Consider the following 23,235-nt stretch of genomic DNA (forward strand, 5'->3'; position numbering starts at 1 on the left):
TCTTTCTTTCTTTTTTTTTTTTTTTTAAATCCTGTCTTTTGTGAAGCATTTGGGATTAATTTGATCTTCTGGGTGCTGTGAACGACACTAACTAGAGAACAGGGAGAAATGGTTTGTGACATAAGGGTCTAGCTCTCTTATTTCAGGATATGATGCTTTTTTCTGTGTTAGACCTCTTGAGTCTCTATAGGCCAGGAGTGGGTGATAATTCAGGCCCATGCAGGTGCTCATTCTGGAGCAGCTGACCTAAAAAAACAGGCAGGAGTGCCTTGCAAAAAGCTACTTGTGCCTCCAACCAGTGCTTCTGATAATGTTGTGGGGGGCTGCAGGGGCTGCCTGGGTCTCTTGCAGTGAAAGTTGGTGACTGAGCAATAAACTGCAATAAAGACTATCCCCAGGCCGGTACAGGAATCCAAATTCACAGTCCACTTTGAAAATGCCTGTGCTTTATTCAGATTACTGCCTCACATGCTGTCCCAAGGCAGAGAAGCTATCAAATTATATGAAAGGTGTGACTGATATCCCATATCCAAAAAAAATTCAGTGTAAGAAGTTTGAAAAGTGCTAGAAAGGCATCCAAACTGCAGCCTTGTGAGTAGTCCTATTAACAACAGAACTGAATGATATTATTTACTGACCAAAAATACTTTAGATTTATAGCTTTTCTCTAAAGCTTTGAAAATCATTCTGAAAAATGGAAAAGTGGGAGTTTTATTTTCCCAGGAATTCCTTGTATTGAGAAAATGAGCACCAGCTTGGCATTTCTGTTTACACATTTTGTTCACTCGCTACTGGGAACTATGTCTGTTTATTATTGCTAAACTTCAGGCCTGCTATTCTAATCTAAGACTGATGAAACTTGGCTGTGAGTGATACTAAGGTCCAAATCTTTTCTGCGAGGAGGAGGAGGAGTATGAAGAAAAGTGCATTTATATGGGAATTCCTTTCAAACGGATAATAACTCAGGATCGTGGCATTCATGTGAAAACTGGAAACAAAGAAAGAAAAAAAAAATCTGCTATAAAACATGTTTTATTTATGAATTGGTATCTTTTTATTACATTGTTTATGAATAGAAGAGATAAATGTATGAAGCTAAAAGCTGTCTGTTTATGCCACAATGTATTTTGTACTCGATTTCAGTTCACCCACCACCCCATACGTGGACAGAGAAAACTTGCCGGTGAGATAAAATATCAGAATTTCTCAAAAAAACACTTTTAAAGTTCTTTTGCATATGCAGACATTCCAGAGGACACAGGATGTGTGTGTTCTGCCTTTCTGTACGGAATGGCTGTGTAAAACCTGTGCTGAAACCCCTGGGCTCACGCTGTTCTCAAACCAAGCAGGTTTGTCCATACAAGGAGATCACAGAAACTCTCTACTTTGCAGGAAAACCTGGCAACTACACACAGGTTGTGTCCTGAAAGCCTCCTAAGCTGAAGTGGTACCTTTTACTTGTAAAGTTGGAAATTAATGAACTGCTAGACATGGATTTGCAATAATTTGCTTTGCCATGGTTTGATTAAAACTTTAAAATTTCAGACTAAATCACCCATCTGACACACCCATTGCTATAAGGAGACATTTGAATACATACTTTTGCACTTAGCTTGGAGGCTGGAGATTTGCTGTGTGAATACTGGAAACTTACTTTGAAAATGTGGATGGCACTGCTGTATTTTTGTCAGGCACAACTTGCATAACTCTGGGTCAGTTGCCGTGAACAATTCTGGCTGAAAAATTTTCATAAACATCTACTTTTGTGTTTTAGCTAAGGGAAGTGCCTGGGGAATTTAGTACTCACTGTCTATTCTTGTCTTATTCAGATCTGAGCTATGTATTTCACTCTGTTAGATCAGTGACAAAATGTACATCCTCCCACTCTCCTTCCTTCTTTGTCCAGAAGCAAACAAAAATAAGCTAGAAAAGCGTAAGCAAATGCATTTATTTAGGGAATTTGAGATGAAAGAGTTTTTTCTCTTTGCACCTACTCAAACCTTATAAGGAGGTCGTGTATTTATTTTCAAATTGAATTAACATATCAGGTAGGCATAAGAAAGGCTGTTGGATTGATCAATTACTGTGTAAAATAGAGATGGTGTAAGATCAGTGCAAAAATGAACCTGACCTGATGGTGAATTACAGCTTAATTAGCCAGGAGTTTTGTGATTTTTAAAACATTTTGTAATGAGCTATGTTTAATTAACTAAGAAATGTTTGATTGTTATTTTAGATTTAGATCTGTGTTGGCTGAGTGTCAGTAGAAATCCCTGAGAAGTTACCTCAATGCACCTGCAGGAAGGGGCTCCATGGACCCACAACACTTAGAGAACTCAATCAATAGCTGAAGAACAAAATTCAATAAAGAATGGTTTAATGGTTATCATATAACTAGAGATGAATTAGATGTCATAGAACAAGAAATATCTTGAGAGAGCTAAGGAGTCAAAGGCCTATACGCCCCACAAACCTTGATTAATACATTGCAGCTGCAGTAAGGGAGACACTTCATGGGTTTGTACACCCCAGAAAACTTAATGGCAATTTTCTAAGCAGGACAGCAAATGTGAAAAACACTGTTTAGCTGGATGAAGTTTAGGGTATCCACTAAACAAAGATAGATGAGATGTCCTGGTAGTAATTAAAAGAAACAAAACACCTATACCATGATGCAAGACACTGGGTACACTTTTAGTAGTGTCTATGAAAAATCCTGGATGATACAGTGTAAATAAATGCCTGAAAATTGTTGGGTTTTTGAAAATGTCTATGGTGAATAAATTCCCGATATGTTCCCAATTTTGACTCAAAATTGTTATTAGGAATGTTCATCCAACAGCTTTTTGACATTAGATTTAGAATTCTTTGTTTCAGTCTTCTCACTCGGCTGCCTCCTCTGTCTCCAGTCTCTGACAGAAGTAACAAAAACTTATGAAGAGATGAATAAATTAAAGGGAATAGCACAATCTTTCCTTCTCTCCAATAACCGAACAAATATTTATATTCTGATAACCAAACTCTTTATGGCTCCATAGTTCACGTGAGGACACCACCCTGCTTGGTTCTTATTTCTCACTCATGCATTTCAGGAAATTATGCTGCTGTGCCTGTAAAAGTGGCAGCTCATTTATTGGAGCTCTCGATGTTCTCATTTCAAGGCCAGCTCCAAGCAACATCTGCTCCTGTGAGCACGCTTAATGCTTGAGAGATCCAAGACCCTGACATGAACAAAGCTGCATTTTTTTTTCCTTTTTTTTTCAGCCCTGGAACATGGCATTCTGTACAGCAGGCCTTGCACAGAACAGCCCTGCACCCTAAGGTGCCAGGGAGATCAGAGGAGGGGAGCTGAACAACAACAGCAGGTGTGATTTCCTCAAAATGTTTTTGCCTTATAACTCATCCCAGGCTAGGGTGAAAACAGGTGGAGGGGGAAAAAAAAAAAGCCTAAAAGACATTAACTTACTTATTTGTTTGTTTGTATGCATTGCAAAATCACCTTTTGCTGTCATACACAATTAACCCCTGCTGATTTACCAAAAAAAGTCTGCATGGAGATCCCAGTAATGGGAATAATGGTTTAATAGAGATAACAAAACTTTCACTTCTGAATAGTTCTGACCAGCCAGGTTGGTTTTGTTAGTGAATATACAATAAAGTAGATTTGATTGTCCATGGCTAGGATGGAGAAAAAACTTCTGTTTTGGTCAATATATTGTAGCTAGAATTCATCTCCATTTAACAGAAAAAAAAAATTATTATTATCATTATTCATTATCATCATTATGATCAAAAGAAGTATTCCAGTATAAAGTAAGATGTATATCTGGAAAACCAATAAAAACTTCCTTTTTTTTTTCCCCACTTCACTGAGAATGCATTCTTTGAAAAAAAAAATTTAAAAGTGTTGAAAGAGAACAGAAGTCTACAAACTTTCCATTGTCCCTAAAATTCTTACTTCAATATCTTACAACCTACAGCAGTGTGATGCTGCTCTATTACCCAGTTAGTTTTTTGTCCCTGCACAGTAATATGAGCTGTCGAATTACTATTTCTCAGTGGCAAAATCTCAGCAGGCCATTTCTTCTCATAAAAATACATTTCACTGACAAAATTTAAATGCATCCATTCATTCTCTAACGGCACTGGCATAGAAAATAATGGAGATAATATTTTACTTTAAAGGGACGTCATATTTTACCTTCATGAAACTGTTAATTTTTCTGTTTCAGAGGGAGACAAAAGTCAACCACAGGTTCTTCTCACAGATTCATCTCACCCTGGAATGACTGGATATGACCTAATAAAAGTAGGAAAATACATTTTCACAATTGTAAAGCCACAGAGCAGCTCAGTTACCTTCCCTGAACATTACAGCTCAGTGTCATCTTCTAACTTAGATCAGACTTTGTGACTTGGACAGTCTGAAATACTCCTAAATGTGAAGCAGCAGAAGTCCAAGTCAGTATTTAGTTTAGGAGCAATCGACACAAAACATAACAAAAACCTCCAAAATTTTCAGGTTCACTTAATTGTTTTACAGTTACTGGAATGCACTGGAAAAAATTAAGTATTTCGGCAATTTATAATTTGTTTCCTGTTGGACCTCTTTCATCTAAACGTGGCACATCTGTGCTATTGACAAATGACTCAGCCTTGGTGAGCATTGTTACAAGTTCTGTTTAGTGAGTTAATAATTGTTTCTTTCCAAGTGTAAAGATTTAATCCAATTTTTTAACATGCTACAATGATTATATTAATGCCTGTGCAACTCTTGAATAGAGTGACCATTTTGCCTTCCTGCTCACATATTTTTATCAGCTAACAATTAACCTTTACCAACTGCTTTACTGAAATCACTTCCTTTTGAGAGTACATTTGAACTGAAAACGTTTTTCCAGAACTTATTTCTATTTCTCAGAACTTTCCAATTAAACTCTTTTTTAAGCAGCCTTTCAGCCTACAGCCACAAAGGACAGCAATGCTGTGAATAGTACTAAGAGATGTGGCAGGAAGAAAATACTGAATGTAAAAAGAAAAACTGCCAATTACTGATTAAATAAGAGTTCTAAGTGAGATCTGGACTGAGACTGACTTATGTGGTGGGTTGACCTTTGCTGGCCCCCAAGTGCTCTATCACTTCCACGGGAAGGACAGGTGAAGGAAAGAAAATAAAATTAAGATGGAGACAGAGAGATTACCTACCAACTGCCTTTACAGGCAAAATAGACTTGACTTGGTGGGATTAATTAAATTTGCTGCCAGTTAATTGTAACTGAGTAGGATAGCCAGAAAAAAAAATTAAAAAAAAAAATCAAATACACAAAAAACCCACAAACAACAACAAAATACAAAAAAACCCCCAAACCAAACAAAAAACCCCCAAAAAACCAAACAAACAAAAAACCACAACCAAAAAAACAAACCCACACACACCAAAGAGCTACTCAGCATTGAAACACCTCTACCCCTCTGTACCTAAAGACCTGAAAATTCTCCTTATGAGGACCCAGGAGATGGTTTCACATGCACTTCTTGTGCCTGTGTGCATATTCATCTCCTTCACTTTAAAGGATTTAATTTTCACCAGGATTTCACAATTGCATATTATGAATTCATTAGAAGGGTTTGACTTTCACTAACTTGCATCTTAAAAGTCTTCTCTTAATGCAGGTATTTGTTACTGATATTTGTATGTTTGTATAATTCATTCGGGCTTTTTTAAAGTGTTTTGATTAGCTCTAAAACCAAGAAGTCCTTAATTGAACAAATCCTGTTGGAAAAAAAAGCACTGAGAATGTTTTTGCTTTTGTTTCAAAGCCACACTGAGGATGTAACACCCTGGCACACCGCCTACATCTCAGGAATTCATGGCTTTTAAAAACAGGTATTTGCAGTGCTGGAGTCAGAGTGGGAGGATGAACACTTATGACACATAACTGTGATTATCTGAAAAGTTTCTGCACTTTTTCAGGGAAACTAAACCCAGCTTTCATCCAGTGGAAGCACAGATGAAAAGAATTTTCAGGTTACTGCACCCCTCCAAGAGGTTCAGCTCCAACCGGAGGAGCAGAAGTGCTCCTGAATAACACCCTTTCCAAGTGAACATCCTGTTGGGCTGGGACATACTGTGCTGCTGAACAGATTGTTTAGTCTTATCACCACCAATTGAATTCTTTCAAAAAAAAAAAAAATCCTGGAGGAGTTAAGAGTCTTTTCTATTGTGAATTCAGTTCATGATGAGGTGAAGAAGCCATGACGACCTTGGTTGCTTTAATTAAATGTATGCCTTGAAATAAATATTCTCCATCTGTTTGACTTGCTCATTAGGGCACGAAAAACAGAATGGTTTTCACAAACAAATCAGCTAATTCAGTCACATTTTCTGAAATTTGTGCACCCTCTCTGTGCAGCCAGGAAATGGTAAACAACCATAGGGATTGTCACAAGGAATCCCAAACAAAGTCACTTACAGCTGCAAGAAATATGGAACCATCCACTGGAGCAGGGAGGGAGTAATTTTCCATGATTTATTCAACTTGGTTTAAAAAATACTGCACACTTTGTTTTCACAGACATGAAATGTACTTGCTACAAACTCGGTGGAACTCTGTCTTCTCAGAATAAACCTGCTGCAATCAGAGATGGATCTTCTGAGCCTTACCTGGACCTACAGTGATGAGGCTCCAGTCACACCAAACTGCAGTAGCACAACAGAGAGCAGCTGCAGCTGCCATAAACCAGGATTGCTCTCTGTTCCACTTAATTATATGATTTTTGAGCATACCTGGAGGTGATATTCTGAAGGTGATATGCTCAATGTGTTTTTTAAGCTTTCTCTGTCAGCTCAGTTGGTTTTGGTAAGGGGAAAATTGAAGGTGTGCAAAAAGAGACATCAAGGAGACCATGAGTGAAATTAGTGTTTAACCAAGAACTTCTCTGTCCTTTGCCAGGGTCTTGGCCTACCATCCCTACTATGCCTGAAGTGGGAAAACAAAATGTCCTTTATAGCTGAGTCTGCATTAAAGATGGAGGTGGGAAGACATATCTCAATACAAAATATTCATATAGGAAATCCAGATATCGGGCTGTGAATCAATAGGCTTTTCTTTTTTTTTTTTTTTTTTTTTTTTTTTTTTTTTTGAGTAAGTGGTACTGTTATCTGATTTATCTTCTTGGGCCAGCTTCTGGACATTTTATGAAGTGCCCAAATGAACTACTGCTCCGAAGTTAAACTGAAAGTTGTGGTGGGTTTTTTTGTAGTTTTTGTTCACATACAGGTTATGCTGACATAGAGAACTCCTTCATGTGAGTTACTGGATGATTAAATTTCCCCTGTTCCACAGCTCCACTTGACCTCAGTCCAGGAACTCCCTATGACCCAGTGAAATCCCACAGATATGATTTAATTGGAAATATGATGAAAAACAGCTTTTTTGCAGAACAGGATGTGATTAGTAAGTGCTATGCATCATTAAATGCAATGGGAAATCAGGTGAGAACAGCACAGAAAGAAGCACCCTACAATTTATCTCATTTTCACTGGATTTCTTGAATAATTCTGAATCACCACAACAGGAGTTTCATGAGGGACCAAACAGGGAAGGAGCTTTAACTGTTCCTGGTCTTTCTTCAGCTTTGTGCCTTTTCTTCTTCCAAGGGATGACAAAAGGAAATTTAAGGCCAGGAGTGAAACTTTTAAGGAAAGCAGCCATCCAAATGTGCAGAAAAATGTCAAGCAGGGTTTTCAAAGGCCTGACTGGATAACTGATAACGAGGATGGCTAATTGATAATGAGAACTATCCTCCAGTGATTTTCATTGCAATTAAGTGTCCAAGCACTGAAAATCCAATTAGGCCACAGCTAAGGGATTTCGAATGAGGCACTGACAGCTTGAAGTCCTCAGGTAAGAGGGTCTAAAATTCATAAAGGAAAAACAGTGTCCATGAAGAGGCCTGTTAATGGTGAGAGTGAAAAAGTGCCTCTCTTAAATATATTAGGTCTTCAGGCCCACATCACCAAGACCTTAAATGCCTAGCTGTGATGTATCTCTTCCCTGAAAAATCACAGCTTTTTTGTTTTCCTGGAGTCAAATGCATAAAGATATTTCCAGTAGAAGTGATTTACTGCCTGTGCTGTTTTATTTTTGTTAAAATGTACCTATCCATCAGCTGATACATGCTGAACAATCATGATATATCTGCTTGGATTTCTTTTTTTTCTCAATCAGTAATTAATAATACCTCGAGCGCTGGTATCACCATACAATAATGCCATCACCTTAAAGGTTCATCACCCAGATGTCCTCGAGGAGGGGATGCTAAGTGCTCCCTGTTCCACTGACAGAGAACCACAGAATGGTTGGGGCTGGAAGGGTCCCCTGGAGCTCACCCAGCCCAACCCCCTGCCCAGGCAGGGTCCCCTGGAGCAGTGACACAGGAACATGTCCAGCTGGGCTTGGGATGTCTCCAGAGGGGGATACTCCACAACCTTCGGGGCTAGCTGTTCCAGGGCTCTGCCCCCTCCACGGACAGGAATTCTTCTTCATGGTGTGGTGGAACTTGTTGTGGTCTACTTTATGGCCACTGCTCCTCATCCTGTCACTGGCTCCACTGAACAGATTCTGGCACCATCCCCTTATACGAACTGCCTTGGAACTATTTATACGCATTAATGGATTCCCTCTTAGCCGTGTCTTCTCCACACCTTTATTTACTACATCCTTAAAGCCTGTTAGTTCCCAGATGTCCCTCACTACGGGATGCATCTGCTGCCTGCGCCACTGACGAGAACGAACCTTCTTTCTCGCTGACCAGGCTTGAAAGCACACCGGGGTTTCACCCCAAAGAACACCCGGCTTAAGGCAAGCTCGCCGCATCCCACATCCCGCAACGCCCCCGGGTCCCACCACCCGCCTGCCACACGCTGTAAGACCGATAACGCCTTATCTCCATTCACCACGAAGCACCGCCACGGCGCAGCGCCGGGAAGGGGGAGCGGCGGCCGGGCCGTTCCCTCAGCATCCCCGCCCCGGACGGACGCGCTGTCCCGCCCCGCCACCGCGCTCCGCCCTTCCGCCGGGACATGGCGCAGGAGCCGCGGGACATGGATGGCGACGTGGAGGACGGCGAGCTATCCGGCTCCGACTCGGACATGCCCGGCGCCGGCTCCCCCGGACAGGTGAGGGTGGGCAGCGGCCGGAGCGCCGGGCCGGGGGGCGCCGGGCCGGGGGCTGCGGGACGGGGAGGCCGCGAAGGACGCGCCTGAGGGGCTTTTACCGGCGTGCAGCGCTGCTTCCCGGGCTGGTGGCTTCTCCCGGGGCTCGGTGGCATCTCCCTGGGCCAGTGGTTTCTCCCGGGGCTTGGTGGCTTCTCCCTGGGCCGGTGGTTTCTGCCGGGGCTTGTCGCTTGTCCCTGCGCTGGTGCCGCCGGGGCCTCCCCGGGGAGCCGCTCCCGCGCCGGGCGCGTGGCGCGCGCGGGAACAATGGGGGCAGCGGCGGCAATGGGGGCAGTGGGGACAGTGGGGGCAGTGGGGACAATGGGGGCAATTGGGGCAGCGGCGGCAATGGGGGCAGTGGGAACAATGGGGGCAGTGGGAACAATGGGGGCAGTGGGGACAGTGGGGGCAGTTGGGGCAGTGGGGACAATGAGAGCAGTGGGGACAATGGAGACAATGGGGACAGTGGGGGCAGTGGGGACAATGGGGGCAATTGGGACAGTGGGGGCAATGGGGGCAGTGGGGACAATGGGGGTAGTGGCAGCAGTGGGGACAGCGGGGACAGTGGGGACAATCGGGACAATGAGGGCAGTGCGGACAGTGGGAGCAGTGGGGACAATGAGGGCAGTGGGGACAATGGGGGCAGTGGGGACAATTGGGGCAGCGGCAGCAGTGGGGGCAGCGGCAGCAGTGGGGACAGTGGGGACAATGGGGGCAGTGGGGACAATGGGGACAATGAGGGCAGTGGGGACAGTGGGAGCAGTGGGGACAATGGGGGCAGTGGAGACAATGAGGGCAGTGGGGACAGTGGCGGCAGTGGGGATAATGAGGGCAGTGGGGGCAGTGGGGACAATTGGGGCAGTGGGGGCGAGCCGCTGGGTGACCACGCGAGAGAGCTCCGAGCACTGCGAGCCCCGTGGCCCTGCGGCTCTCCCGCATCTCTCCGTGTCTGGGTAGAGATGCCAGCACTGTCCCTCTGTCTCTCGGGGTTTCCCCCTTATGTCCCCCCCGCCACCAGCCCGAGGTCCCCAGCACAAGAAGGACCTGGAGCTGCTGGAGCCCGGCCAGGGGAGGCACCAGGATGAGCAGAGGGATGGAGCAGCTCTGCTGGGAGGAAAGGCTGTGAGAGCTGGGCTTGTTCAGCCTGGAGAGGAGAAGCTCTGGGGTGACCTCACTGTGGCCTTGCAGGGCCTGAAGGAGCTGCAGGAAAGATGGAGAGAGACAGTTGACAAGGGCTGGAGGGACAGGGCACAGGGAATGGCTGCAGACTTACAGAGGGCAGGTTTAGATCAGATACTAGGAAAAAATTCTTCCCTGTGAGGGTGGGCAGACCCTGGCACAGGGTGCCCAGAGAAGCTGTGGCTGCTCCTGGATCCCTGGCAGTGTCCAAGGCCAGGTTGGACATTGGGGCTTGGAGCAGCCTGGGATACTGGAAGCTGTCCCTGCCTGTGGCAGGAGGTGGCAGTGGATGGGCTTTAAGGTCCCTCCCAACCCAGACCGGTGTGGGGTTCTCAGAGGATATGAGGAATTTACTCTGTGAGGAATTTGTACTCAGAGTATAAGGTATTCATGGTGGCGTACAGAAAGGAAAAGATTTCAAACTAAGATCAGTGTGTGACACTGTATGTGTAAAGAATTATATTTTCTCCAGTTACTTTGATCTTTGCAGTATAGTTCTGAGAAATGAAGCACAAAATAAGTTTCTTACAGAAGCGTTCAGTCTTTTTTTATTTATGCTGGTTTTGGTATTATACTTGAAGTTAAAGGTTTGTATTTTATAATGTGATAAGTTGAATACTTCTCTTTTCTGTTTGGTGTTTGGAGAAAGAAGAAGCAGTGCCCATGTTGACGAAAGCAGTAAGGCTAAAGAAAGAATTTTTCGCTTCACCTGAAAGTGAAGGAAGAGATCTTACTTTGAAAGATCATGGGACAGCATATAACTTGATAAGAAAGCACTCAGGGAATAACTGGAATTATGAGCAAGAGTGTTTCTTGAGTATTTGTGTATCAGTGGAATGATTTTTTGGTGGGGGTGTTTGTTCTAATTAATTAGCTGTAGTTAATCCATGGTGTCTGGTTGGTTTAAAGGAGGAAAAATGGGTGGTTCTGTAAGGTCCTGCTGTCTCCAAGCTGGTCGGGTGTTGTCCTGATGGAACCAGGATCACAGTACACTCTTAGTCTGAGCAGCATCCCAGTTTTGTGGGTTTGGTTTTGGGGTTTATTTTTGGTCATTTGATTTTCTCACTTGAAACTCCAGCGAGATTATTAACTGCTCTGCTGTTAGACAAACCTCTGGTAGGTTGCTCTTTTGTTTTGGTATTTTTCTCTTCTTAGAGCTGCTGTGTATGTTGTGTCTTTGTCCAGTCTGGGAATATTCACTACTTTTCCAGTCTCATAATCATTTTCACTCAGCAAAGTTTGCCTTAAGAAGAGTGACTGCTGATGTGTTTCTGTGTCAGCCATGCTCTGTTTCATGTTCATACACTCAAAATACAGGAGTTTCAAAGGATGCTCCTGTGCTGTGGCCCAGGAGATGCTGGTGGAGGACTGCACGGCCACATGGGTTAGAATTATGTATTTTAGCTAATCGACGACTTGATAGCTCTTCTAATTTTCATGAATAATGGGTTTCAATTCACTTTTTCATTCCAGAAGCCACACGCTGGCAGTGATTCATGCAGGCCCTTCCAGAGCAGCATCTCATCCTGTGCTCCCAGTGTTCCTTACAGGACCACCAAGAGCGTGGATTCCAGCGAGGAGAGCGGCTCCGACTCTGACGACGACAGCTGCCTGTGGAAGCGAAAGAGGCAGAAGTGCTTCAACCTCTCCCCTGCCAAACCTGAGCCCTTCCAGCTCAGCCAGAGCCACCAGAAACAGACTGCTCTGCGTGGCAAGAAGGTCAACAACATCTGGGGCGCAGTGCTCCAGGAGCAGAACCAGGACGCGGTTGCCACTGAGCTTGGGATTCTGGGCATGGACGGCTCAATTGACAGGAGCAGGCAGTCCGAGACTTACAACTACCTGCTGGCTAAAAAGCTAATGAAGGAAGCCCAGCAGAAGGAGGCAGAGACTTTAGACAAAGAGCTGGATGAGTACATGCAGGATGACAAGAAGGCATTGCCAGCAGAGGAGGAAAACGGGCAGGGCTTCCTCAAACGGAAGCGGCCCGTGAGAGATAGACTGGGCGAAAGGCAAGAGATGAAATACAAGGGAAGGTATGAGATAACAGAGGAAGATTCAGAGGAAAAAGTGGCAGATGAAATTGCTTATAGGTGAGTTTAATAATGGTATGTTTTCACTTCACTAAGTACTGGTGGTTGGTTGAAAGAAGAGGGGGGAAAAGCTCCCCTGCTGCTAAATAAGGTGTCACACCAGATCATGAAAAGCATTTCCAAAATCCTGGGATAAAAATGCATCACTGTGGCTGGTGATCTTGTAGAAACATGCAATTAATACTGCCTGTTTCTTTGAATTTTTAATGTTTTTATTTAAAGAGACACCAGGATGGTTTGTTATTTGAGAACAGTGGCAAGGAAAAATTCTGCTTTTCAGTATACAGGTTTAGTAGTGGCTTTTTTGGGGAAATACCCCATGGTTGGTTGGAGTTGGACACCAATGCACACATGCTGTGGTCACACAAAAATCTTGTTTTACAAGTTCTAAACCTTTGAAACTGGAGATAACGTGGGCAGTGCAGTGTTTTGGATGGAATCAAACTGCCACACTCCTCTTTCAGGGGTCCAAGGGAAGAAAATTATGTTAAGTAGGGAGCAAGACAATTTACTGACAGTTAGCTTGACATTTGAATAAAACCTGGGATAATTTGTCATTGTTGTTCTTATACATGTGGTATTACTTCAGAATCTGGCAATGCTACAGCAATTAGACAGTTATTAATGCTGTTAACAGTTCTGGGTAGTTTCTCATTTATTATTTTGAAAACTTTGAGCATATTTCTTGCAATAAACTCCTTTTTGTTGTATAGAGCTTCATTGAAATAGGACAGAAGCCTCTTTTTTCTAAATGTTTGTAGTAGTGGTGGCACTGAGCTGTATCAATAGGGTTCTGATTGTAGTGTAATTTTTTCTTTTTGTTTGTTTGCTTTTTCTTTGCTTTTTCTAGATTATCATAGATCAGTCAACAAATTGATTTCTTCTTTGTTACGTAGGTTTGTCTAAAAGTGGCACGTGATACAGGGGAACTTTTGCACTTCCCATTTTCTCCAGTTGCTGATTAAACTGTAAAAAGTTAATTTTAACTGTTAAATGCACAAGAAGCTTTTATACTTTGATTTCAGAGGTTTATGCAGGTCTTTGCAGTTTCATATTTGGTTTGATATTTCACAGATCAGTAGAAGAAAAATAACCACTCAAGGCATTTTCATTGAAACAAGTTTTAAAAATGCCTGCTTTAGGGAAAGAACGTCCCTCAGAAGCTCAGTATTTTGAAATCTGATTCAATAAACCATTTAAACACATTTGAATGCATAGAATCCTCAGCACAAAACGAATTATTCATTGTGGAAGTTCCACAGTCAGTTATACTCGAGAAATTATCCTGACAGTAAATGTGCTGCTTTTTCTTTTCCTCTCTGTTCAGACTTTGTGAGCCAAAGAAAGACTTAATTGCTCGAGTAGTGAAAATAATTGGGAAGAGAAAAGCCATTGAGCTGCTGATGGAAACAGCTGAAGTGGAACAGAATGGTGGACTGTTCATCGTGGTAAGGAAAATGCCATCCTGTGGGTTTGCCAGGGGCGGGGAGGGCAGCACAACCTTTTACTTGTAGAATATTCACACAGTGCTGATGCAAGTCTCTCAAGCTGGACGTGGTCTCCTGGAGTTTTGTGGCCTTCCCTTGCCACGAGACTCCCTCAATAAACACTCATGTAAGCTTCCAGCAGGATTTGAGCAAACAGTAAGGTGGAATGAACCTGGAAATGACCCAGGTTCTTGTGCTGAGGTTGGTGTCTGATTTGCAGGGATAATGTTGTGTCTGTTACTGTGGCTCTCTTCGGGATCTTTCTCTCACAGACTCAGGACTGAAAGATCCTCAAGCTTGAATAAAAAACAGCATTTCCAGTATTCCATTTGCAGAGTAACTCCCAAAAGGAAAGCTCTTGGCTTTATTAGGGAACCACTGGCTTGCGTATTAGCAGAGCAAAACTGAGCACTGATTTCTGTTGCAAATCATGGTCAGAACCCTATACCCCATGTTTAAGTTACCAATTTTTGGCATGTTTTTTGTTCTTGTTAAATACTGAGCCTCAGTGCATAAAACACAGTGGATGAGAAAAGCTGTGGGTGAGGAAAAAGTGGGTGAGAACCAGGAAATACTTTCACTTGATTACAATTTATGTCTTTTAAGGTCCATCACTCAGAAGCAGAGAGGAGGGGAAGAACAAGTAGGAGGACACAGTCTAAAAAAAACCCAAAATAAATTAAAAAACCCACCACCTCTCTCCTTCAAAAAAAAGTAACGGCAACAAATTCCAGCTAGCCAGTTGTGTTAGAAGCATTGTGTTAGATGCACTGTGTTAGAAGCATGTCCTGAAAGATAATTTAATAACTGTTCACAGAGGAGATGAAGGGACACAGCTCCTGGTGGCACAGGTGGCTTTGGATGCAGATCAGAGTACACTCTTTGAAAGGCAGATCACAAAAGACAAATGAAATGCAAGTGATAAAAAGATGTTCACATGTGCTGTTTCAAGAACCTACTTAAAACCTGACCTTCCCTGTTCTTGGAATTTTTTAGATTGTATAGTATATTATTTGGCAGGAAAGTATCGCATTTTGCACGGTGTCACCCAGTTTTTACTGGAGTACAAGTAGTGTTTCATACTACAAATTTTAATCGAATAATAGTATGATAATTAGCACTTAAAATTTACAGAGGTTTCAAAGCTGAGCCCATTCCATGCTTTAAGTATTGCACTGCTGCTGCTGCGCTAAAAACTGCTGGGTCTGTGTGGTGGGGAGGGAGTTTAAAAGTACAGGTTGTGTTTCCTATGGCTTCAGCAGAATTGCAAAATCCTGTAGATAACACAAGTTGTAGCATTTCTGAGCACAATTATAAAAAAAAACCCCTGAGATAGCATAATTTTATTAAATTCATTTTAGACATTTTACTGGGCTTATGTGTTAGGAGTGCTCGAGTAGTTAAACTTGTTGCAGATAGCTGTGAGAGTAGTTAGAATATTATTCATATTTTGTTTCTTCGTACCAAAATCAGGTTTAGTGTGTGGTTTTATTTAGCATTATGTTCTGGAAAGAAAATGTGAAGTGATAAAAATTTTTTTTGTAACTTCATAATTTTCCTGTCCAGATTTAGCAGGCTGGTTGTTGACCTTCGTATGACTAATTCACTCACAAATGAGACATAGCCAGGGCTTTTTTCATGTGATACTTGACACACACAGAACTTAAATTGGTTTTATTTTGTCTCAACACTGAGTGTTGCCTTAGAAGCTATTTTTTGTCAACACTTACCATTAAGCTTGCTGTTCCTAATTTCCTCTCTCCCTATTAAGAATGGCACCAGGAGAAGAACACCTGGGGGCGTTTATTTAAACCTGCTGAAGAACACACCAAGCATCAAAGAAGAACAAATCAAGGTAAAAATGTCAGGAGTGCAAGTGTACGTTCTGGTTTTGTGGGGTTTTTTTTCCTGTTAGAAATGTCACAGTTGAAACTCTGTACCTTCTAGCAAATTTAACTATGTATTCCACTGAGACCAGGCTTTCACATTCAAAATACAGGCAAAAAATAAAAGACCTACCCAAAAACTGTAGAATTGCCATTAACTCTAAGCAGAGGGAATTCACTTTTGCATGTTGCCAGTCAAAAAAACCTGTTGATGAAGATGAGATTGTAGATTTTGAATGGGTACACCTTAGATTTTCCTTAATTTGTATATTTGTGTTCCTTACAGCAAAGCTATCCATGTTGTGTTTCTTCCCATGTAGTTCTGTGTCATTGTGCATGGATTGAATGCAGGTCTCTTAATGGAATATTTCTGTCCTGTATAGCTCCAACTGTGGCACCAGGCAGAATTTCTCATTAAATCAGTTGATGGTCTAAACCTAATCTGAATTGCTCACTGGGCTCATGTGTGGTGCTCTCTAAATCAGTTTTGTAAGCTTGTAAACATTATTTCGCTGAGATGTTTTAACTGAGTGAAGAAAATACCAACTTTTTTTTCTTTTTTGTGGTATATGCTACTTAGTAGAGCTTTTGTTAAAAAAAAAAAGTATTTTATTTTGCTGGTAGGTGGCTACAGGTCACTCTGTAAACCCTTCTGGGGTCTGGTACTGGGAATTGAGAACCAAATCAACATACATTGTGATTTCTTGTTTTATGTTTGGAGAAAAATGAAACAGGAAAAAAAAGACCAACATCTTTTCATAGCTTACAGTGGTCACAAAAAATTTAACGAGTTGCAAGATTGATCACATTACACTATTACAAAAGAAATTTTCTGTTCCACCCTCTTCCTTAAGTGCAGTCTTTTATCCTTCTTCTGCTCTCAATAACAAGTACTTTAGTTAAATATTGACCAGTATTTGTAATTTTTTTTTATCACTTCACATTTTCTTTAGGAAATACCAGTAAAATGAATATGCGAAAATTTTTTTTGTTGCTGTTTACTTTTTTTCTTTCAAGGAAATATTCTATCTGGAAAACCAAAAGGAGTATGAAAACAAAAAAGCTGCCAAGAAGAGGAGGATACAAGTTTTGGGGAAGAAGATGAAGAAGGCCATCAAGGGGCTTAACCTGCAAGAATATGACGATGCCTCCCGTGAGACTTTTGCCAGTGACACAAACGAGGCTCTGGCTTCCCTGGATGACCTGCAGGAGGGGCACCACGAGGCAAAGATGGAACATGAAGATACCATTGAAATTGATAATGCCCATGATTTGGAGATATTTTAGTCACTAATATTCTTGATAACAGAGCCTCTATGAAACGTGTTAAATGAGCCTTTCTTGTAATCCCATGGCTTCTTGTTTTGGAAGCGTGGGGAATACTTGATGCTGAAGAACAGGATGTAACTCTTAGCTAAATTTAACAGCGTGAAAGACTTTTAATTGTCCTGTTACTTGTTTGCTGAGTCCTCAGAAACTTTTAAGATTTTTCTAGATAACAGCCCTGCGTCACCATGTTCCTTAGGAAGTGTTTTTAGTCACATGTTAGGTTTAGGAGTTAAAGCTATGTTTTAACCAAGTACTTCTCATTTAATTTGCTGAAGCACACAAAGTCATCAAGTGAGCAATGCTCTTTACTGCAGATGAATTTAAATTTACTATAAATTTAGTCTTGATATAAAAGATCATATAGTCTTACTGTGGCAGTGTATTGACAAAACCAGCAGTATTAATAGGATTAAGACCTGTAAGAACAGATTGGTTCATGAAATAAACTTTAGTGGTCAGTGACCTTTGAATAACAACCTTGTAAATAAGCAGTATTGAGCGATGTATGTTTCAGATTTCTGTAGCAGTTTTATCCTTTCTATTCCAGTGGTGACTTGAGCTTCCTACCTGTTCTGTCTAAACATTTCCCATGATTAGACACACACCTAAGTTCCACAGATCTTTTTGTTTGAAGACACATACAACTGAAAGCTTTCAGAGTAGTGAGATTTTACTGAGCTGTGTTCCCTTCAAGGGTCTGTAGTCTGTACATGCAGATATAAACCCTTTACCCTGCAGTTCTTGTTTCTGTCCTCCTCCTTTGTGTGGTGAGGTAATGTGTAGCTTGCAGAAGATTTTCTGTGCTGCCTCTTGCAGGGGATATTTTTTGGTTTTTTTTTATTTGATGCAGAAAACTATCGTGTACTTGGTTAGTTCAGCTGAAAACAATTTTTATGTTGAACGTTCTTTTTAATATAGCTGAAGAACTTGTGCAACACTGGTATGTATGATGTCTCAAGTACTTTGTCACTAATTAGTTGTGGCTTTTTTTTGTGACTAGACACTATTCAACCCAACTTTTGCACATAAATTTTGTTCACCTTTGAGTCCTTGAGTTTTAGAAGGAAAGTGTGTCACTAAAACACATAATCAGTTTATTAGATTGAGCAATTCAGGACTGTCAAGAGCTGGCATTTAAAGGATTGCAGCATTTGAAGAAACACTTCTGACACGTAACAGCACATTCCATTACCTGCCTTACTAAATCTGAGTTTTGACTTCTCTGCTTTCTTTCTGTTCATGTGTCAGAGCTCCTGACTGTTCAAAAGTTACTCATCAGCTGCGCAGCATGCCTTTGCTGGTAGTATTTGCTCTTGCTGAAATAACAAAATTTCTTGTTTTTTCATTAATTTTCCTAACCAGTGATGGTCAGAGTGAACCGGTGACTTTTGTAAGGGAAACAGAATTTTGTGCTGTTCAATTGCTTTGGCACTGTACCGTTTGATCCTGGTTTTGGGAACTGCTTGGGGATATGTCTTAACTGTTTTCTGGATAGAATCAGCAAATTGTAACATTGGTTTAAGCAGTTTTTTTATTGTTATGTAATTTGCACTGTGTATTTTTTTAATGTTAATATTTCTAAGGTTGATTTCCCAGGCAAAGAGTACTGAAACGGTGTGTGAAGTGTTGTCTTTAACAAAAGGGTGATACAGACATTAAGCTATTGGAGAGGGCAGTGAGGATGGGGAAGGGTCTGCAGGGGAAGCCTGGGGGCTGAGGGCACTTGCTCTGTTCAGCTGCAGAAGAGGAGACTGAGGGGAGACTCACTGGGGTCTTCAGAATCCTCAGGAGGGGAAGAGGAGGGGCAGCTCTGATCTCTTCCCTCTGGTGACCAGTGACAGGACCTCAGGGAACGGCCTGAAGCTGGGTCAGGGGCTTTAGGTTTAGGTTGGATTATAGGAAAAGGTTCTTCCCCCAGAGCGTGGTTGGGCACTGGAATGGGCTCCCCAGGGCAGTGGCAATAACACCAAACCTGACAGAGTTCAGGGAGTGTTTGGACAGTGCTCTCTGATCAAGCACAGGGTGGGATTGTTGGAGCATCTGTGCAGGGCCAGGAGCTGGACCGGATGGTGCTTTCCAACTCAGCAGATTCCATGGTTCAGTTTCCTCCCGATGTCTAAGAGACCTTTTCTTACCTTGTGGTTTTTCTCTATTTTCCCTGGCTTTCAATGGAGTTCTTTCAGAAGCGAGCCAGTTCAAAATGATGAGTAGCCACGTCTTCACTCCTGTTCCACCAGCAATTTCCTTCCATATCAAACAGGTTGCATTAAGCAGCACCAGTTTTTGTGTGAGAGGTTTTCCTCTCTCAGCTCCTACTTAATCAACTTTGGTCTCTCCCTAGCTGGTCCTCAAAGGGAGAGGACCCCTGTGGTCAGGTGTGAGCTGTGTTTTCTCTGGGAACAGATCTGTATGTTTAGATTTTGGTAGCTGGTGCTCTGCAGATGAAAATGCAAGCACAAGGGCTGGGGTTTGAGCTCTTGGGTTTCTCTGATGAGCAGGTGTGGTTGAGGCATTATCTTTGCTGCAAATAAAGAATCTCTATTGCTGGTACAGAACATCACCCTCTGTCCCATAAACTATAGCAGCATAATGAGCCACCTCTGTCATACCTGAAGAAGATGGTGAAAAAACGAGGGAAATGTGCTTTCATCTGAAAACACAATGCTCATTCATAACCAAAGACCTTTTGCTACCTTGCATCCGAAATTCAAATTGGAAAACAGTGATTTTTGGTACCACCAGAAAAATGATTTATGAACAATTCAGTTTTACTGTGGATCTTGAAAACATCATTTGAAGTACAATGGCAACTTTAAAGATTCTCCTTCCCCTTCCACGAAGATGATCTCATTAAGATGTTCTTATGCCCTCCAGGCTCATTAACTGCTGTTTGCCAAAATTCTCAAGCAAGCATGGAATGACGCAGTTGAAGGTATAAAGGTGATGGGAAAAGGAGATGATTGTATTAATTATGGCATTTTCTGTTACAGAGAAGACAAATTCCTTGTATTTTTTCAGAGTAGTGAAGGAGTAGAGTTAGTAATAAAGACAATTCTTGAAGTTTTTTTTAATTCCGAGTTTTTAGCAATCATAAAACTTCAGTATGACAACACTCGTTATTTATGCCCTTAACTTAAACCATCCTCTGACTCAAAGGAGTCTGTCAGAGGCAATATTTAAAAAAAATAATGTTCATATCAATGTACAGAGCAGAATTCATGGCTCCAGTGAATACAGGCTTACTTGGTGCCCCAGTACTCTTCCTAATTCTTACTGGTCAGCAGCACCTCAGAGATCCAAGCCTTTTTCTGAACCACTGTGAGGCTTCAGTGGATCTGGGAGTATCCAGTCTTAAGAGCTTCAGCATTGACAGTATCTGTGCTATAATTATGCCTCCCCTGATGAGGAAGAATTTTACAGTCTTTGCCAGGAGTTCGTGAGACAAATGGGGCTATCAGCCTTCTGTGCCTTCAGATAATTGTTTATAAAGTCTTATCAGAGAAATAGAGCCACTTAACGTGACCCAGACATAGCACAGAGCAGAGAATGCAGGAGAATGCCTCATTATCAAGATTTACACAGTCTTTTAAAGGTAAATTAACCAATGGTCACTAAAAGCGTACATTATTTTTACTTTTCCACCAATGTATAATAAATCATCTGGTCACGTGGAACTGTGGAATTCTTTATCCAATCATCCCAAACTACTTCTACTGCAGAATATAGAGTAGTAGAAGAAGAAGAAGAAGGTTTGGAGAACACCACCACTCTTCCATTTTTATGTTTTTTGCCTTTATCTGTTTACTACATTAACAAACCCAAATCCTCTAAATTTTTCACCCTGTGACAATCTTACATAGTATTCTATCACCTAGTTCACACCAGAGTGGTTTCTAATTCTTCCCAGAGGGTAGGCAATTTTCTCCAAGGACAAAGGTCAAAAACAATGTTGTCCAGGGGGTTAGAACCCTTCAAAACAGGCAGAGAAATATTCTCTGCACTCTGGGTTCCTACATGCATCATAGTTTGCTTAAGGGGTTCAGGAATGTCGCAGGGGCAATGACTGCAATTTCCTGGGACCACCTCTAGGATTCAGCAGGCAGCTGGAAAACATGTGGCCACCACTGCTGGAGCTGTGGCCTCTTGGTGATTTTGGACCTAATGCATCCCATATTAGTCAGTGACCTGCCAGACCTAAGTTCTTGGAGAACAAAGCTTTACTTACAAATTACATATTTGAAGGTTTCTTGTCCTGCCCATCTGCAATGGTGATAGATGCCACTTTTTCCAAGCTGTGGGAGGAACATTCAGCTGTGGTACATTTAATATTGCCCAGCCAAACGCATTTCTAGAATCACAAACATCTGGGCCTAAATACTGACAAAAATGAGGAATGTGTATCTGAAGTTGCAACAGGAGACTATGCACAAGTTAAGCTATTCCAGACACCTTTCAGGTTGTTGGGGTTCTTGCTTCTTTTTTTGCTTGAGCAGGGAGATTTATTTTTCAGTTATTTAAAGAAACTAAAAAAGCAAAACAACAGTTTTGTATCATTAAATACATACAGAAAAAAACCCTCATTCCATCTGGGGAAACATTTTCAAGGTAGTAGTTTTATTAATTGCAAACTTACTAGTGATCCAGAATATCAGCATTCTTGTTTAAGACATAATCCCTTTGAAAGGTGCTCTCATTTTTCTGCAGAAGTTGCACTTTTTTAGGTTGCCATCTGAATTTTTCATTTGTTCTATCAGGTGATTATTGGTGTTTGGGGTTTGTTTGGTTTTTTTTCACCAGTTGATAGTATAATTGTACTATCAATTATACTGTACAAAAATACAGCAAATTACTGTAATTATTTACAGTAATTATTTTACATTTGCTGTTTAGTTACTACTGATGAGCTTTGTACTGACACCCTTTCAGCCACTGAAATGTCTTTATTCAACATGCAGAACTGGGTGAAATAAATCCCAGAAGACCATTCTGTCTTGGAGCACCAGGAGAGACCTTGCCATGGAGCTGAAACAAAAGCCTCCAAAAATCAAAGGAAAAGAAAAAAAAAAAAAAAAAAGCCCTGGGAAATTTTAGTTGCTGATACCCTCACACATTCCCTGTTTCCAGATGCTGGGCAACTGTGATTGCTTTTCCATGTGGCTGTTTTTTCCTCTTACAAAGCAAACTGGAACAGAATAGTATGTAATGTTTAAATGGCATACAAAACTGCACCAAACCTGTTGTGTGGACTATTTTCTTTATAAAGAAAAATAATTTTAAAACGCCGCCAATTTGCCTTAAAGTGGACTTGCTCTCCTTGGTGAAGAATGTGACAAAATATTTAGGACTCAAGGTTTTGGTGGAAAATCAGAGTGTCTGTGTATATGTACAGGACTTATATAGCAGCCCAATCTTCTTCTTTTTCCCTAAGTAGCCTTAGATCTAAAAAAAAATTGCATTTTTATTTACTTAGGAAAATATATAAAATATATCTTGCACCTTGTTGCTGCTCCATGAAGAACTTCTGTCACAGTGGATAAAGATCTATAGTTGCTATAACCTTTTCTACAGAAGTTGCTGCTAATACTGAGTCTATTTCCATGCTTTGGGAACAGGTAACACCTTCTGTCTGCTTTTATTTGATGTTTATTTGTAATGTTATTTCTCTGAGCTGTTTTCTGCAAACTGCTTAATTTCTTACCTTACCCAGATGAAAGGCATTCAAGGTGATTTTCTGTGCCGGAATATCTTCAGTACCTCTCAACAGACTGGAGCCTTTTGCAGGCTGGGATGCCCCAGTTTAGCCAAAAGAGTGTAGAGCAGATGAATACCCGAGCACCACAGCTGTAAAGTGCAATAATCTGCAGTTTTAAGAATGAGGGAATGAAAAGATCAGGGTTGCCAAGCAAGCAGCAAAAGAAGGGGCTTTAGGATTCCCTAACCTGAAGATATATTTTTCTGGGTTCTGCCTGCCCTGACTGACTGCCTGGGCTCTCAGGAACGCTCTGCTCAGCAGCCAGCTCTGGCAGTGACCCCCTCCAGGAGTT

At 41.6% G+C, this 23,235-nt stretch overlaps 1 protein-coding gene across 1 annotated transcript; it reads left to right on the forward strand.

The window, feature by feature from the left end:
• Positions 1-9,050: 9,050 nt before the first annotated feature.
• Positions 9,051-18,803, forward strand: PHAX (phosphorylated adaptor for RNA export). The gene is made up of 5 exons (XM_042033615.1): positions 9,051-9,181; positions 11,870-12,489; positions 13,817-13,937; positions 15,748-15,831; positions 16,880-18,803. Exons 1-5 carry the CDS (start codon positions 9,086-9,088, stop codon positions 17,147-17,149), a joined length of 1,191 nt encoding a protein of 396 aa, XP_041889549.1. The 5' UTR covers positions 9,051-9,085; the 3' UTR covers positions 17,150-18,803.
• Positions 18,804-23,235: the final 4,432 nt, after the last annotated feature.

This window comes from Corvus kubaryi, unplaced genomic scaffold (assembly GCF_017639235.1).
Source record: "Corvus kubaryi isolate FWS band 111438036 unplaced genomic scaffold, C.kubaryi_AGA036_p1.0 37357, whole genome shotgun sequence".
In the NCBI taxonomy this organism is placed as follows: domain Eukaryota; kingdom Metazoa; phylum Chordata; class Aves; order Passeriformes; family Corvidae; genus Corvus; species Corvus kubaryi.